This window comes from Carettochelys insculpta, chromosome 18 (genome assembly GCF_033958435.1).
Source record: "Carettochelys insculpta isolate YL-2023 chromosome 18, ASM3395843v1, whole genome shotgun sequence".
Lineage (NCBI taxonomy): Eukaryota > Metazoa > Chordata > Testudines > Carettochelyidae > Carettochelys > Carettochelys insculpta.
This window is the reverse complement of record NC_134154.1, coordinates 23,104,607-23,121,672: the sequence shown is the minus strand read 5'-3', so window position 1 is coordinate 23,121,672 and position 17,066 is coordinate 23,104,607. Positions and strand designations below refer to the sequence as shown.

General features: G+C 42.2%; 1 protein-coding gene across 1 annotated transcript in view; it reads left to right on the top strand.

Annotated features, from left to right (window-relative positions):
• The window catches only part of AACS (acetoacetyl-CoA synthetase), a 108,382-nt gene that overhangs the window by 66,642 nt on the left and 24,674 nt on the right, over positions 1 to 17,066 (top strand). The window contains exons 6-9 of the mRNA XM_075012846.1: positions 6,928 to 7,042; positions 7,950 to 8,031; positions 10,729 to 10,876; positions 15,866 to 15,946. Coding sequence (XP_074868947.1) covers positions 6,928 to 7,042; positions 7,950 to 8,031; positions 10,729 to 10,876; positions 15,866 to 15,946 — 426 coding nt within the window. The remainder of the gene's footprint in view (positions 1 to 6,927; positions 7,043 to 7,949; positions 8,032 to 10,728; positions 10,877 to 15,865; positions 15,947 to 17,066) is intronic.

The window sequence follows — 17,066 nt, the reverse complement described above, 5'->3', positions numbered from 1 at the left end:
CCTGCCCCTGTCTAGTGCAGGTGGTGATTAGGGCTGGGATGTAACTGCATGGACTTGCTGACAGGAGATGTACATATTCCAATTGTTTGTTTGCTTCTACTGCCATCTTGTGGCACAACCCCTGGAAACTAGATTTCTTCCGGAGCGTAAGAAAGGGAACTGTTAGTCTGAGACTTGTGAAACTGACCTGGAAGCCTGATAACAATTACTTTTAAATGAAACTACTCTCAGCCTTAAATGGCTCACTTCAGAATCACTCCAGGGTTATGTAAGCTTAGCTATCTATTGTCTACTTGTTTGTCGTGTAAAATGAATCGTTGGTTAATTCACTCCATAGAGCACAGATCACAAAAAGCGCCATCTGTTAATTGAGTGGCCTCGTGTTGACAGAGGCTAAAGGTTGAATAGGCCATGGAAATTGCTAGTCTTAGATGTCAAGATGGCCTCTCCACGGTATGGCTCCAGCACATGAACCCAGTAAGAATGTACTGTAGATAATGAAAGACCCCTTTCTGATCGCCTCTCATAATCAATTTATGCCCTGCAGAAGCTAGTCCTATTTATAGATCTGATCGCCTTGAATTATAATGCGGTATTTGCCTTCAAGATTCACTACCACAGGATGGGTTTGCAAGCGTTTATACGGCAACAGAAAAATCATTATCTGCTTCCTTCCAGGAATTCTCTGGTTTTACATTTTATCCTGTTATCCTATAATCCTTCCTAGTAATTAGCTGCAGGATGGGACCAAGGTCCATTAATCCAAATGCCAAAAATCCTCTGAATCTTCTATTGGGAGAAAGAAGGAACTCTTCGGTGGATGGTCCTCTCTATATCAGTTGATTAATCTTTCAGAGGGCTGACATTTGAATATTAGTATTGAGGATTTTGGAGTTATTGTAGGGTCCCAACATTTGCTAGGGATCAGTATTGAGAACCATTGTGAATGTTGAATTTCAAGGATATCATTTTATCCCATTTTACCTTGGCTAGGGGAGCAGAACTTAGCAGGCTCCGAGGCAGCTCTGAGCAGCAGCTGGGGGAGGAAGAGCCTGGCAGCAGGGCATGGGGAGTCAGTCAGGCACAGGGAGTAGGGCAACCATATCTCCCTGTCCCAAATATGGCTCCAAGTTGGCTCAAATTCAGATCAAAGTCTGAGGCGTTGTGATGTGCAGGGAAGTGGCAATGTCCATGTTCGCCCGAAGGGTAGCTTTCTCATTCCATGCCCTTCATGTAACACCCTTAGCACAAAATTTGCAGACCTGTATTTTGGAGTGGAACTGTGTGGTTCTAAGTAACTTGTAGCTTTCAACAATATTTAGTATTTAAAGGTACATGTTTATTCTGTGAAAATTGGAGGTCATCTTGCATTGCACTAACAGGCTACATTTCATTTCTTAAATCTTAGGTAAGCCTAAGAAACCCATTGCCAGAGGCAAATAGAGAACTAAGGTGTTCCCTCCTTTGTGGAGTCCTCCCCTCTCTTTTCAGTACCATCCATGGGTCTCCTGTATACCTCAGGAGCAATGTTCCTTCTAATTTTTTTTCCCATCCATATGCAGAATAAATTTTATGTGCTGTAAGGCATGAATGGATGTGCACCACCAATAGAAACACATGTTGCTGCCTCTGAGCAGCTGTGGGTGCTCTGCCAATCAGCTGGGTGGCACCTGAAGCTCTCCTGAGTGGCCACTCAAGCATTCATTTTACAGGGAACACTGATCAGAAATATAGCCACAGGCAAAGGGGACAGTTTGGCCTGTGCATCTCAGTAGGTAGCCATAAAAGCATTAAATTCAGATCTTGGAGGAACAGGAAGCCATCTGCGCAGTTCTGAGTGCAAGGTCTGAGAATACAAGCAAATCCTAATGCATCTTGAGAGCTGATCCATGCTGAGCCATCTGGTGAGATTCAAGTCCAAGTACTACCATGAGGCAGGTTTCATCTATTTGTGCTCTCCTTGCAGAGGGGAGCTTGGGGTGATGTCGTCTCATCTTGTAATAAATTCAGTCCAGTGGGTTAGCATGACACAGATAAGACTCCTCAACTTGTAGCTCACTTAGTCTTGGATTTCCACTTCATTTGCTTCCTTTCCCCAACCCCTGCTGCGTAGAACACAGGACATTCCTGGTCGGTCTGTCTTCATTTTTAAATGTTTTAAAGCTGCTTGTTTAGACACTGCACTCAGCATGGGAGCACAACAGTCTTCAGCATGTGGACTTGTTACTAGGACACTTGAGCAGTAGTTTCTGGAAAACTGCAAACCAATTGATAAGGTGGCAAACTGGTTGGAGACCGTTGCAGACTTAGCTATAATGTAAACTCTTTGGAGAATGACGTCAGTGTTGTGTGGTAATTTAAATCATAGAATCATAGGGCTGGAAGGGACTTCAGGAGATCATCTAGTCCAGCCCCCTGCTTGAAGCAGGATCCACCCCCACTAAGTCATTCCAGCCAGGACCTTGTCAAGATGGGACTACAACCTCTAGGGATGGAGAATCCACCACCTCTCTAGGAAATGCATTCCAGTGCTTCACCACCTTCCTGGAGAAGTAGTTTTTCCTAATATCCAACCTACTCCTCTCCTTCTGTAACTTCACACTATTGCTCCTTGTTTTGCCATCTGTCACAACTGAGAAGAGTTTCTCTTCATGCTCTTTAGAGCGCCCCTTCAGGAAGTTGAATGCTGCTATTAAATCACCCCTCAGTCTTCTCTTTTATAGACTAAATAAGCACAAATCCCTCAGCCTCTCCTCATAGGTCATGTGTTCCAGCCCCTTAATCATTTTTGTTGCCTTCTACTGAACCTGCTCTAGCACATCCACATCCTTTTTATACTAGGGGGCCCAAAACAGGACACAGTATTCCAGATGTGGCTTCACCAGTGCCGAATAGAGGGGAACAACCACTTCTCCAGATCTGCTTGCAATGCTCTGCCTAATGCATCCTAAGATGCTGTTAGCCTTCTTGACTACAAGGGCGCACACTGTTTACTCATATCCAGCCTTCCATCCACCATAACCCCTATCTCCCTTTCTGCTGTACTGCTGCTTAGTCAGTTGTTCCCCAGCCTATGACAATGCTTGGGATTCTTCCATCCCAAGTGCAGGACTCTATGCTTCTCCATGTTGAACCACATCAGATTTCTTTTGGCCCAATCTTCCAATTTATCCAGGTCACTCCGGATCCTTTCTCTAGTCTCCAACTTATCTACCCCTCCCCCTAGCTTAGTGTCATCTGCAAACTTGCTGAGGGTGCAATCCGGTCCCTCATCTAGGTCATTAATAAAGATGTTGAACAACACCGACCTCAGAACCAAGCACTGGGGCCCTCCGCTTGAAACCAACTGCCATCTAGATAATGAGCCTTTGGGCCCAACCGTCAAGCCAGCTTTCTATCCACCTTATAGTCCATGGATCCAATCCATAATTAAATCAGCATGCCCAAGTCTGGGTCAACAGTGAATGTCTTACAGCAGCTCGAAAACCTGTTCTGTCACTGGGTTGAAATTGGGGATTTTGTAGCTAACATGGTACGTTATGTGTGTTAACTTCTGAGAGTTGGATAAGAAGCAGTGGGCTTACATTGTAGGAAGAGAGGTTTAGTTTGGATGTGAGTGAAAATTTCCCAGTTGTCAGGGTACTTAAACAGTGGAACCTATTGCCGAGGAAGGTTCTAGAATCAATGTCACTGGGGCTATGTATATACTTATGAAAAACTTCTAAATGGCCATGCTTGTGGCCAAATCGAAGAATACTAATGAAGCGCTGAAATGAATATTCAGCTCTTCGTTAGCATGCCGCCGGTCACGGCACTTCAAAAGTGCTGCGTTTCGCTCACCTGCGGCTCGTCTGAACGGGGTTCCTTTTTGAAAGGACCCTGCAAACGTTGAAATTCCCTAATTCCTATATAGGAATAAGGGGATTTCAACGTTTGCAGGGTCCTTTGGAAAAGGACCCTGGTATAGACAAGCCATGGGCGATCGAAACGTGGCACTTTCGAAGCAGTGCAGCTGGCGGCATGCTAATGAGGTGCTAACGAGGCGATTTGGCCATTAGCTAATGAGTTGATTCCCATTTCAAAGTTTTTTGGAAGTGTAGATGCGGCCTGGAGGTTTTTAAGGGCAGGTTAAACTAACACCCATTGGGGATGGTCTAGAAGATAATGCTTAGGCCTGTCCTGAGAGCAGGAGACTGAACTAGATGATCTCTCAAGGTCCCCTCTGGTCCTACAGTTCTGTGCTTGAAGCCTGAATGTCGTGTTTCACCTTTTCTCTCCCCTTCTTCCATCCACTTCCCTCAGAAACACACTTTGGTCTTCTCTTTGCACTGTGAAATGTTTTTCTGTATTAGATAGCCCAGAGAGCTGATGAGTAACAGTAACTAGGACAGTAACAGAGAGGTGACTGCATTAGTCTGAACTCCAACAAAACAAAGAAACAGAAATGTAGCACTTTTAAAAACTAACAAAATGATTTATCTGGTGATGAGCTTTCGTGGGACAGACCCATTTCTTCAGATCAAAGTTAGGAGGACAAGAAATGCTCAAGAGACTGTTGTGGAGTCAGAGAGTAGAATTTAAAGGAGACAGGGAAGTGCTTATGCTTGTCTGCAAAACCCAGGAGCAATAGCTGAGTCTACGTCAGGGAAAAGTCTGTTTTGGAGAGCTAGCATGGGGATGCCTGTGCAACCCAAGCCTTCTAGTGAGGCTGCTTGGACAGTGGAGAGATGGTGCAGGACAGAGTCTGTGTGCCTTTTCAGAGGGTTCCATCCCAACCCTGATTAGGCCAGCTTGGAGAAGATACTGAGGGGAAGTTCCACAAGATGACTACCTATGATTTTGCTGATATTAGTTCTACGCAAGCATAACTCCACTGATTCCTATTCACAATATCCTCAGAGCAGAATCTGGTGAAGTTGATCCTCATCTATGTAGATTCAGTGGTGCAAAATCAGCCTTCTGATTTTGGAATTAATGAATCCACATAGGGACAGTTGCTGGTGTTCTGCTGCAAAGCATGAAACAGGAGTAACGCACAGGCTGTAATCGTGTGACTGTGCCTGGGGGTTGAGTTAGTGAAGTCTCTTTTCCAACCTTTTGCAGAGCACCTCACACAAAGCTTAATTACGCCGGCTATGTGCAGAAGGAGTAGGGTTTACTGTCGTGGTCTAATTAGTGTTCTACTTGGGTTGGTTTGGTCCCAAGATCTGGTTCCGTCTATGAAACTTATAAGCTGCTCATTATTTAGTACAATGTCTTAGTTGCTGATGCTGCACTTAACTGTGCTTGTAAAAGGAATAATAGTCTTCCTGGTAAAGTGATTTATGGAGATTGCTCTAAGTGTGGGATATAAGAACCCTATATGAATTCCTACAAAACTAGCTGTTGGGTTTCATTTGGGCTAATATGCATCAGGCAGGCAGAGAGGGATGGATGTGACTGGCAGAAAATAAACTTCCTAGTGGGCAAAGCTGTGGTGAAATTTTCTGGTGAAATAGTTCATTGGCTGAAAAACAGAACTTCAGGGTGATAAACAATTTGCAAATTTGGGTCCAATTTGGTGAATAGTTTTCCTTTTTTAAATTTGTCAGAAAAGAAAAATTAGAAAAAGCTAAAATGCAGCAAAATGTTTCATTTTTAAATTTAGCTTGATCTGCTTATTTTTTTTTAAAAAGGTGACGTCCTTCTGCCCCACAGGGGGAAAAGAAAAAAAAAAAACTGGTGGGGGAAGGGCCCATGTTTTGGGTTGAACAGAAATAATTGACCCAATATTAATCCTTTGGGTCAGTCACCAAAGTGAAAAAAGCAGTTATTCTTTCAGCTCTGCTAGTGAGGTCTGTCGTTTTTACAGTATTTTGGGAGATTTGTCTGATGTTGGCCAACTGTCAATTTTGTCATGCCAAGCAGCTTTTACAATGTTCATACTTCAGATAACACAGTTATAGAGATGAAGCTGCCATCTGCTGAGATGTTTATATCAATGGGATTTGGTCCTTGCTGTTCATTACAAAAGCCCCCTTTCAGGTATGCTTTAGCTTGTGGTGTGAAGTCCATCAAGTGCTGCAAAGAGATGCATCACGCAGATGTGAGAACAGATGTGGTTCATTGCTAAAAACAGTCCCTTGTTATCAGGAGAATAACCACTGAATGAACACTTAATTCTTGTTCCATGGGGCCTGGAAGAGGCTCAAAGAACTTCACTGACACCTCTCTTCCATCTTTTTTTTTTTTTCACAATGCCTAATGCTGTTGCTTAAGTTAATATTTTTTTACTAACCTTTATTAGCAGAATTAGTGGATTAAAATTGATGTGGTGCTAAAGCCTTTCTGTTGGATGCATCATTTTTTTAAAAAGAGGGAATTGTAAACAAATACATTATTTTGCTGCAGTGACTTCAGCCAGATTCATAAAGGTATTTAGGTGCCTGTTGAGGGAGGTAGGTGCAAACACACCTAAGAGGGTTAGGGACCTAATGACTATTGCTTGTAAAGAAGATGGAGACTGAGTGATACAGAGAAATTCTTCCTGCTTTCCTTTACCGTCAATGGTTATTTGGTCCTTAATTCACTTAGGCATATTTGCACTAACTCCATTATTAGGCAACTAAATACCTCTGTAAATTTGGCCCTACAACTGACAGAGTTACTATTACATTCTGAGTAATCAGTTCAGGACACAGCTAGTACTTTTTGGGGCAGGCATTGGGATTATGAAACACGTTGGTTCTCACACCTGCTATTCTTTAAAATGTTGGGGGTCGATGGAGGAAACAGGAGTAGGTTGGTCTCTCAACATTATCTCTGTACGCTACCATACCCATTCTCCTGACATTTTATGACATGCCTTGGACTTAGCAAACAATAGCTTTTTCTTGTTTGTAGTGTTGTTCATGGTTGTATTGGTGGTCCTTTGCTTTTTCTCTGCAGGGCGTGCTGGACCGATTTTCCCAAATTCAGCCTAAGCTGATCTTCTCTGTTGAAGCTGTCATATACAATGGCAAAGAACATAACCATATGGAAAAACTTCATAATCTAGTAAAAGGTATTTCACTTCATACCATATTATGTCATGTAGAGCATGTGAGAAACTTCAAAGCTGTTTATAAGTGATAAGAAAATCATAACTTCTATTGCCACACTATTTAGTCTTTTGGTTTTTCTAAACTGAAGTCAGCAGTTTACAATCCTTACTTTCCTTTTGATCAGAATAATTCTCAGGAAGGGATTTTTGCAGAATTAGCAGGGAAGAAGCATATTGCTGATCTGACTTCTATCTCCTGCCATGTATTCCTGGCTCAGTTACTTGGGGTTGGGCCTTTCTTCACTCTAACAATCAGAGGAAGCATGGAACATTAAGTCCTTTTGAGGAAAAATGCCACATGTGCTTATGTTGAACAGTGTCTGCTAGAGAATTAGAGCACTGGAACCAGAAGACCTGGTTCTATTCCAATCCCTGTTACAAGCCTGCGGGTTGATCTTGGACAACTCAGTTTACCTCTGTGCCGTAGGTTCCTATCTGTAAAATGGGGATAATTGTACTGATTCCTTAAAGCATTTTGAACTTTCCCGATGAACTGTAGTCTGTAAGAGCTGTGTATGTTTGTATGTTCATATGACCAGACTGAGCTCTCATGTATGGTCATGAACGTGTGACTCGCTGGTGTTATGTGGATTTTTCTAATAGAAAAACTTGGCTCGTGGGATCAGTTATAATCTTCTCTGTCTCATTACATGTATTTACATTCAAGTTTCAATCTCTTGCTGTTGGTGTTGTTTGACCTTGCCAGTGACAAATAGAAAGATGGGAATTAAGAAAAGATTGAATTGCTTCCTTTACTCAGTATGTACATTACATATGCAAACAGAGAAGAGGCCTTTGGTTAATGTAACTTGAAATAAATAAATAATGGTTTTTCTACTCTTTCTCCCCACCCCTTTTTTGCCCCCAGGACTTCCAGATTTAAAAAAAGTGGTGGTGATTCCGTATGTTTCATCAAGAGAAAGGATAGATATTTCTAAAATACCAAACAGGTAATGGAACAAAAGCAAGTTTTGGGAACATATTGTCTCTGTCCCAAGTAGAGATGGGATAGATCCAGAACCCTAATTGGGTGTTTCTCACCAGTGCATCCCTGAATATCAGGAAATTTTAGTATTTGGCTATTAGTTTAGTTACAAACTTCATATTCTGGCCCAACATCATCTCATCTGAGAATAATCTGAAAGGATCAGGCTCCTGTTGTATACAAGGATCTTAAGCATGCAGTAAAACAAGTCTCTTGGAAAAGAGAATGGACATAAAGAAACTCTTTTCTTAGATCTGAGGGATAATCTTGACAAGACACAGAAGAAACTATATTTTTACAGCTTTTCTTCTCAGTCGATTAGATTTTTTTTAAAGCTTTACATTTCAATTTGTTTCACTTGGGTTTTTTTTCATTTTTTCATTTGTTTTTTCGTTTGTTTTTTTAGCTTAGGTAGCACCAGTATTCCCTGTAAGTTGAGTGCTTGGGCGGTCACTCAGGAGAAATTCATGTCACCCAGCTGATTAGCAGAGCACGCACAGCCAGCAGCATGTTTCTGTAGTGGTGCACTTCCACACGTCTTGGTCCACATAACATTTATTCTGCACATAAATGTTAAAACTAGCACGAACACGAGTTAGCGCATAGTTTAAGATCTGACTATATAACCCTCATAAAGCAATTTTCTCGAATCAGAGCTTTTCTGAGGTATACTTGAGTAAATTAGTGGAATCATTGCTTTTACTTAGTCCATTTGTGAATCCATAAAGTTTAGCCCATTAACTTTATGGAATGATTTCTGGGCTTTAGAATCCAGCTGTCACCTTGGAAATTTAACTAGACTAATCAGGTTTCTTTAACTTTCTAATTAATTTCATTTTGTGTCGCATATTCTAACACAGTGATGTGTTAGGTTTCTAGCACCTCTTGAGGATCCTGCAGTACTTTAAAAGAGAAGGTGGTGGTGTTCCTATTTTTAACCTCCTTATGCTGTAAACTGTCCATTCAACAGATTTTTTCACGAACTTGTGAGGAGGGAGTTGGGGTGTGGATGCAAGTAGTACTTTTGCCAGACTAGTAAAACTGCGTACGTCAGTAAACTCTTTGCTGATATTTACAGAAACCCCAGTATAGCTCTGACAAGATGGAAGCTAAATGAGTGATTAATTTGTTTTCTTTCATTACAGCACTTCTTTTCCCTGCAGTTATTAGTATTGACACAGTAAGAAATATCTCCACGAAGAGAGATGGAATTAGTTTGCTTCTTAAATAAATTTATCTGTTTTCAGCTTGTCTATACTAGATTTATAATGGCTATATCTCTGTCATTCTGTCCCCCTGTATACATTTGCAGTAGCTCTTAGTATAGTTCACATTTTATCTGAGCAATAATTGATGTAAACAGAAGCATCAGTAAAATTAACATTATCCACTTCATTTAACTTTATGCAAAGTAACAAGCTGCCCTTGTTATACCTTCTGAATTTAGCTTTCCATTGCTGTTGACTTCTTGATTGCTAACTACTACAGATAAGCTTGAATGGGAAAAAATGCCGTGAGACTTTCATAAAAGCAGCAAAATGACAGCTATCAAGTTTTGATTTATTGAACATCATAAAGATGATGTTTGCTTTGTGAAATAGCCTAGTAACATGTTGATGTAAATGAGATCAGGTATAAGGGGGAGAGAAAAGCAAGCTCCAGAACTGAGCAAGAACAATTTAAACGGCACACTTGGAGGTAGTTCGTCTGGCTTACTGTTTAGCGTTAGATTACCCAGATACCTTTTGAAATGGCTAACGTTACAAACTGTGATAAAGATCAGATTCTTTGTCACTCCTGAACAATTTCATTGATAGTACAAGCCAAAAGTACATTCACAGCTGAATCCTGGGACCTAGCTACAACACTGCCCCCTTGTGACTGTCAGAACAGTGTACTAGATTGTAGGGTAGCCATTCTGTCTGCACTGCGAGGTGAACCCATTTTGTAAGAAATGTTATAATTTAATATTTCCCTTGCGTCCTCCTTTTCCAGGCACTGAAAATTTTCTTAGGTGTGTGTATCTTAAGCCCTGTCTACAGGGTGTTCTACAACACTGCAGCTTGCTGCACAGTAACCTTCCATCTGGACATGGCTATGACAGAGGGGAGTTTCTGGCACATGGCTCAGTGTACTAACTGAAAGGGCAGTAAGCTAACTTGCACTCAGGGACTTCCAGTGTGCCTGTAGCAGAGGCTGCATGGGATGCTAACTGTGCGCAAGGTGGTGCACTGTACGTTGACACCTTGGCTAGCTGTGCTGTAATTACCATGTAGACAAGCCCTCTGTAGGGTCTGTACAAGTATGAAGCTGCTACCTTTTCCTCCATATGGGGCTTTTAAGGCTGGCAGCTGTTTATATGTGCAAATTTAGAGACACATTCTTAACACATCAAGGGCAACATTTTATTCTTTAATGTTTTGACACTTTATTTTAAAGAAAAAACCCCAAACAATTAAGCAATTTAACCAAAGGCCTGAGTGACCAAAAGAATAAAAGTAGGGTTACAGATACAGAATGTATTATTGGAAGAGTGCTGCAGGAAGGGTGAGGGGTTTGTGTGTGAAAATGATCTTAGCTGCCTGGTTATGCAGCAATTAAAAATAATTCCGCTTTAAAAACAAAATTAAGTAGCTGCTTTTTCCTCTCTTTTTTTGTGTAGTGTTTTTCTAGAGGATTTCCTTGCTACTGGGAAAGGAGACCAGCCCCCACAGCTGGAGTTCGAACAGCTGCCCTTTAGTCATCCTCTCTTCATTATGTATTCATCTGGCACAACCGGAGCGCCAAAATGCATGGTTCATTCAGCTGGGGTAGGTCTTCCCTCTTGAGGCTGCAGTGCCACAGTGTATGTCTGTAACCACCTGAGGTCCATCCTCTTTAAAAGGCATATGGTGATGTAACAATACTGATAGTTTTGAAGGGGGACTGGTTGGCTCAGTGGCTTTTGATAAATCTGTGAAACATATCACATTTAGGTTAGTAGTCGAAAGATATGAGTCAGCAGACACCAGAAGTCATTACTACCTGGAGCTCATTGTGATCACAGTGTGCCTTGGTGCACTTCATTGTGGCCACGTATCCATCACACCACCACAGCTGGCACAGCTTGTGCCCTTGTTGGTAAAGGAAAATGATTGAATGAGCCTTGAAGACCATGGTCAGGTATGAGTCTCCTTTGCAGAGATGACATGGGGCAGTTTGCCAGTGCTGGTCTTTTGTGACTAGAAGACTTCAGCCACCTGAGATGTCAATCCAGAACAATCTTAATTAGTAAATTCATTTAGTTTTTTAAATTTAGTTAAGCCTTACAGCAGTATAGCAGAATTCTTCCATTGATCTAGCACTGTCCACTCTGGGGGTTAGGTCAACTTAACTATATACACTGGTTTAGATTTGCCACACCCCTGAGTGATGAGGTTAAATTGACTTATCTGTCTAGCTCAGGGATGAGCAGCCCCTTGCAAGGGTGCTAGGAGTGGCGTGCAAGCTGATTTTCATCGGCACGTGAAGCTGGAAGCTCAGCCCTGCCCTTCTCTCCCATGCAGCCAGGAGCTTACTCAAAGCCATGCTGCCTGTGGATTGACAAAAGACCAGATAATGCTACCAACCACCACCTAAACAGCAAAGCTCTGCATCTTTATTTATTAATAAAGCTGTTGTAAGGAGGGCTACTAGTGGCTTTAAAAAGTGTCACCTTCACTAGAACTGTACATAGGGGTCAGAAGCTCAAATTTTGACACTCCACCACAGAAAAGTTGTGACTTCTGGTCTAGTTTATACTAGGCCTTGATCTGTTTTGGTTTTTAATTTTATTTTTTTAAGAGCCACAAGTTTCCATTTCAGAGTATATTTCACTTTGGGGTCTGTCTACTGAAGTGCAGATTGCAAAGAAGTTTCAGCCAAAATCATCTGTTATTTCTAATATTTCTTTTGTGTTTGGGGCTGAACTTTTCTTCTACTTCTCTACCAGTTAAGTCTGAGCAAGATCCCACCAGCCATGTTTGCATTTGATCAGTGAAAATATTCTTATTACTTAAAAATGAATTAAAAAATAATTCCAACCAAACTTATCTAGACAGGGCTGAAATGAAAAGTCATATGTTTGAGGCTTGAAATCTGGCCTGGTTCTAGTTTTGCCAACATTAAATGCTGCCTTTGCTGGGTTTTGACTTAGAAAAGGAAGAGCTATGAGCTACTGAACTTGTTGCATGATTCTTATCTATAGGCGAGCAGTAAACTATGAATGAGAGCACATCTGGTTAAGAGTAGACCATGCTTCTATGCCTCATGTATTTGTTTCCCTTTTACATTGTATTAAACTGCCAGCGGAAGGTGGTAGTGTAGCCCTGGCAACCTGAGGAAGATGTCCCTTTGACTTCAGCAGGGTTTGGAACTGGCCTAAGTGTCCATGTCCACACTCTCCCATCTCCCCTTGGTGGGAAGGAGTGGAGGATTTGAAGAGAGGAGAACCCTTTGGGCCTGCGGTTCGCTACTAGCTGGGGATCATCTGAGCCTCATTCTGTGCAGAAAGCAGTTGCTTTGGAAGCAAGTCCAATGTTTGTGGGAAGGAATGAAGTAAATATTTTTGTGACACTTAGGCAGCTCTTGGTAGCTGCACAGGAGTCAGGAAGTTAGGATAAGCACTTGTCAGAACTGGTAGTGAGCAGAGAAGGTGTCAAACGTGATAAATGCAGTTGACCAGATGGACAGGTTAGAAGACGGAAGAGAAGGGAATTTTCTCTCTTTTAATCCCCAGATTATTTACATGGCTGCTTATCTTGCCCTAAATCTCACTTCTCTTCTCCCTCATCTTCCCAGCTTGGCTGGAGCCCCTCAGTGGTGCTGAGCCAGCTGACATTTAGTTTAGAAATAAAAAAATGCAAGAGGAGACAAGGTGTATTAAAGTTGGTTTCAGTGGATGTGGTATAGCTTGGTTATCCACTCAGTCTTTGTTGGAGAATGGTTTTCCTTGTAATTTTAACTTAATTTACCCTGTTGTGCACAATGTCATAAACTCATGTTTCCTTTGCATGTGTTGTGATGTATATTTAAAAGACAGAAATAAATAACGTAGGGAAGCCAGAGCTTTTAAATTTAAAATACATTATGCTACTGGCAGAAACAACGTGTGTGTGTGTGTGTGTGTGTGTGTGTGTGTGTGTGTGTGAGAGAGAGAATATGGTTTTGTTTAGAAGCAAAGATGTAGTGTATTTACTGTTTAAGGAGCCATGTAGGTTATTTGTAGGCCTTTTGTTTTAATCCTCTAACAATAATATCCAAAATCAAGACACCCAGTTGCTATCAGGCATCCCCCACAGCCAGGCACTCTGCCCCTGCAGCCAGGCACCCAATCCTCTGCCCCTGGTGACTAGCCAGAGCCACGTCAACTGAAAGCTGAGCAGCTCCCACAGCTGTGCGGCATGGTGCCCAAGCTGCTGCCACCGTGTGGTGCCCAAGGAGCCACTGTGTGAGCCGGTGCCCAAGCCATTGCACCAGCCCACCAAGCCACATTCACCACATGTGGTGAAGAAGGAGCATTTGAGACACTGTGGCTCTAACATGTTACCCAGTAACTTATTTTAGGGGGAGAGGGATTCCTAAATCTTAGAAACATAGTTCCTAATTCTAATGTTTCTTACACTGGTTTCACACACAAGGAGAGTTGGGCTCTTCAGCTAGAAGCCAAGCCTAAAGGGATAGATTGTTTAAAAGTTTAGCAGTCTTCTACCAGTCTGACCTGATTTATGCTTCATTTTCTGTATAGTAGTGGTTTGTAGTTTGGAGACAGAGCCACATAATGGATAATCTTTTCTGTTTTGACTCCTGAGAATCAGAGTGAAATTTTTAAGTTATGAATTGGCAAGCATGGAGGAAACAAACATTTAATTGAATTTTATCCAATGGGGATGTAGTCTTAATATGTTCTACAAGACTGCAATAAGGCTTCCATTAAAAGCCATGTTCCTGCAAAGATTTAAGCCTGTACTTCACTTACACACTGAATAGTCCTATTAAACATGCATAAGTGTTGTGCAGAGCTGCTCTTAAGTTGTGACAGGGTGATGCCTCAAATTCAGCTTTTAAAATTAGGCTGTAGAAAATGAGTCAGTAGCTAGATGGCAGCATTGTAACATCAGTGCACTGGAGCATTAGCAGGTAAAATCCGCACATGGCTGGGTGTGATATTACGGGAAAATTGGATTTGCTTGTATACTCGTATTGAATATTTTCCCCCTTCCATCTCCTAAAGCATGTGCAATTTACATTTAGTTTCTTTTGTTTAAATTTTTTAATCTATAATGGATTTTCTTTCAACACACACATTTTGCTTGATTCATGTGAAGTCCTCAATAGCTTTACTGTGAACACTTGGAAAAATGCAAAGCACAGCTTTTGTTTTTAAACCAACCATGTTAATGTGTCACTGTAGTAAAGTGACACAAGGAATCATTTATAAATTCATAGATCATGGAAAATCTCTCTTGAATGATTATCCAAAAAGTCCTGTAGCCACGTTTCTAGCAAACCAGAAAAATAAGTACAGTAAAAGCTTGATTATCCAGCATCGCCAGGGAATGGTGATTGCCAGGTAATCAAATATTCCTGTTATTTGACCACCTCCACCGCTGCAGCTGGCAGAGCAGGCAGCCTTAGTGGGGACCGGCCAAGCGGCTTCCTGGGCTGCGGTGATGGATAACAGAACTTGCAGGTTATGCAAGTGTCAGATAATATGGCTTTTATGTATTAGGATAGCTCAGTGTGTCGTCCTTTGCCAGCACTGCTTGGAGCAGTGGAATTTTCCACACTGCCAGCTGTACAGATGCTTAAGAGGAGGTCTCCATGTAATTAGTTCTGTCTGCAGTCTGTAAAGAGTTAAAATTTGAGACAACTTGAGCTACTGTTGTGGACTCATATACAGTGTGGATGCTTTGTGCTGTGACACTGAAGTCCAGAACAATTTTGGGTTCCTCACGCCTTCCAGTCAGCTGGGTGTACTGCGAGCATGAAGCATTGTCAGGGGACTTACCCGCTTGGAGAAATGGACTAGCAGAACTGAAGTGGTATACCACACGCATGAATAGAGCTCTACTGCTGTAGTTCTCTTGATCAATTTCCCCAAGCAGACAAGTCCTTATTGGCTACATAGGGCGCTGTGCTATTCTAGTGGCTGGCCTCAGAAAGATCCTGCAGTTCTGTAGGAAACTAATTGCTCCCTTTTTTGTAGGTTAAGCACAGGTACTGCTGAGATCTAATGAAGGAAGATGGAAAGTTTCCTGAAAGGGGAGGGGAGAACGCTATCCGTGTTGAGGTGTATAGGGGTGGGAGTTATTGCCTCTTTTTCAGTTGGAAAGGAGCAATTCAGCATATGTCTGTAATGCTGAAATATTCAGACTACGGTTACACTACAGTGATCTGTTGACAGTCGTTGTTGGTAGACATTTCCTGACAAAACATCAGTCGACAGAGGGTGCCCATGTGCGCGCGCGCACACAAACTGGAAGTGCGATCCGCTCTGTTGACAGAGCAGACAGACTGCCCAGCTGCTGTCTTGACAAAACAGAGAAAAGACTCTCCAGAGTGTCCACACAGCGTTTTTTGTCGACAAAGTCTGTCAACAGCAGGGTTATGCCTCCTGGCTGAGAGGCAGAACGCTGCCAGCGAAAGTGCCAGCTTTTGTCGACAAAACTTGCTAGCATAACCATATTCTCAGTGATGAGGGCTGTGCAGCAGTAGGGTATTGAAAAGTATATTTTGCCAACAGATCTTAAACTTTTTTTCCCTTCACTTTTATTTTTCAGGGCACACTAATTCAGCACCTGAAGGAGCACATTCTTCATGGCAACATGACCAGCCATGATATTATCATGTACTATACAACAGTAAGTACAGCTTATTAAGCACTGTTTTTGTGAAAAGGGAGGGTGCTTCCTACAGTTACTCCAAATTCACTTCTTCATAATTCTAGTGTTCCCTCGAAGGATAGTTGATCTTGGATTGGGTTGGGAAAATCAGATATATTAATAGAATGCAATTGGGCATTATCTGAAAAGCCAAATGTGTATTAAATGTCCCCTCTGATTAGTGAAAGCAATGGATTGTGGGGTTTTATGGACTTCGCCACAATGACATCCTCAACTGCGCCACTCTTGCATCATGTGGGGATCTGGCCATGCTGGAGATGAGTTATGATTTTAACCTGTTTATCTTGGTGGAGTGGAAAGAATCTGTGCCACTCTATCAGAGAGGTAGCTGTATTAGTCTGTATTTTCGAGAACAACAAGAGGTCCTGTGGCACCTTATAGACTAACCAGTATTTTGGAACATAAGCTTTTGTGGACAAAGACCCGCTTCATCTGATGAAGTGGGTCTTTGCCCACGAAAGTTTATGCTCCAAAATATCTGTTAGTCTATAAGGTGCCACAGGACTTCTTGTTGTGCCACTCTAGGAGCCTGGTGTAGGGGATAGCGAGAAAGCTATTATGAACCTTCCTGGTCTGGGGCATGCACCAATTTTGTTCAGCCCCATTTGGGATCCCCATAAGTGCACTGGGACTTCCCCACCCACTTTTCCTCTGAGGCAGTGGACCTTCTGGTCTGAGGCATGCTCTATATTTGTGAGTTCTAATACTAATAATATAAAGGAAAAAAAAATGGAGTAGCTGCTTTGTGACTCCTTAGAGTTTAACAGTCCTTATTTGGTGCAAGTGTAATCAACACAGCGTGGCTTAGGTTTGCCAGTGACTTGTTTGTTTTTTTGTTTTTTTTTTTTAAAAAACAAAAGCCTAAAATGGGAGTGCAAGTAAAATCCATTTCATACCAGCTTGGGTACTGTATAGAGAGAATACAAGGGGTCACATGCCCCTCAAATGCGTGGTGGGGTGGGGCTGGCCAGCAGAGGGATGCGGGAGGGGCTGGCACCTGCAGCAGGGGTTCAGTCCCCAGCACTCAGCCCAGCTTTGCTCTCCCTGCTGTGCTGTTATGGCAGAGGGGGCAGAACTG